At 39.0% G+C, this 1355-nt stretch overlaps 1 protein-coding gene across 1 annotated transcript; it reads right to left on the bottom strand.

The window, feature by feature from the left end:
- Positions 1-6: 6 nt before the first annotated feature.
- Positions 7-1349, bottom strand: LOC100632473 (ankyrin repeat domain-containing protein 29-like). Its single transcript, XM_003391990.2, has one exon. The coding sequence runs from the start codon at positions 1201-1203 to the stop codon at positions 85-87; it is 1119 nt and encodes a 372-aa protein (XP_003392038.2). The 5' UTR covers positions 1204-1349; the 3' UTR covers positions 7-84.
- Between the last annotated feature and the right edge of the window lie 6 nt (positions 1350-1355).

The following is a 1355-nucleotide window of genomic DNA, read 5'->3' as shown; positions in this document are numbered from 1 at the left end:
AAATGTATTGCTGCTTGAACATGACCCTCGTCTATGTACGTCATAATTCCAGCTGATAGCAAGGAAAGTACCAATTCAATGATTTCACTGTGAATTGCAGCCATTAAGTGTCGTGAAACCATGATCCTCCTGTTCTTTGATGAGAAACTCAACTATATTTTTCCGATCTTTTGAACTAGCCATGACAAGTGCTGTTCTTCCTCCTTCTTGAATGGTAGGATCAGCATTGTTTGCAAAGAGCAGCTTTACTACTTGGAGGTGACCATTTTGACTTGCTATTACAATAGCAGTACACCCGTTATCACTTACAATATTAGGGTCAGCATTTGCATTAAGGAGCAACTGAACTGCTTGATAGTAACCACCTTGACTTGCTATCATGAGTGCTGTCCATCCATCCTCCTCTTTAATATTAGGATCAGCACCTGCTTTAAGGAGCAACTCAACCACTTCATAGTAACCGCCTTGACAAGCTATCATGAGTGCTGTCCAGTCATCCTCTTCTTTAATATTAGGATCAGCACCTGCCTTAAGGAGTAACTCCACTACTTTGTGATGACTATTCATACTTGCTAGCATGAGTGCAGTCCATCCATCATTTTTCTGAATATTAGGATTGGTTGTATTTTTCTGAAGAAGCAATTCAACCACATGATAATGACCTCTTTGGCTAGCTAACATGAGTGCATTTCTTCCATTACCTAGCTGCTGAATGTTAGGATTGGCTTCTTTACCAAGGAGTAACTCAATAATACTGTGATGCCCATCGTAACTGGCTTGAATTAATGCTGTTGTGCCATTATTAGCTCGAATGTTAGGATCAACATCTTTTGTTAGGAGTAATTTGACCAATTCTAGAAAACCATTTTGACTGGCTATCATGAGTGCTGTTGCACCATCTCCTTGTGTCATATTAAGATTAGCGTTTGCATTAAGGAGTAACTCAACTACTTTTGTATGGCCACCTTGACAAGCTGTCATAAGTGCTGTCCAACCGTCTTCTTCTTTAATGTCAGGATCAGCACCTGCCTTAAGGAGTAACTCAATACTTTCAGTATGACCACTTTGACTTGCTAGCATTAATGCTGTTCGGCCATCCTTCTTTTGAATATTAGGATCAGCATTTGCTTTAAGTAGTAATTCAACTACTTGATAATGATTATCTATACTAGCTGCCATTAGTGCTGTCTTGCCAATTATCATAGAATAATTTTCAATAAGTAATTCAATAAATAGGGTGGCAAGAGGAGTGGTGCCTATGCTTTCTTGATTAATTTGATATTGTGCATCTGGATCAGCGTTCTCCTTAAGAAGTAACTCAACTATTTTATGATGACCTTTCCTGCTAGCTGCAT

The sequence above is a fragment of the Amphimedon queenslandica genome, unplaced genomic scaffold (assembly GCF_000090795.2).
Source record: "Amphimedon queenslandica unplaced genomic scaffold, v1.1 AMPQUscaffold_2946_Cont25054, whole genome shotgun sequence".
In the NCBI taxonomy this organism is placed as follows: domain Eukaryota; kingdom Metazoa; phylum Porifera; class Demospongiae; order Haplosclerida; family Niphatidae; genus Amphimedon; species Amphimedon queenslandica.
Note: the sequence above shows the minus strand (reverse complement) of the source record. Positions and strands in the feature narration are given on the sequence as shown.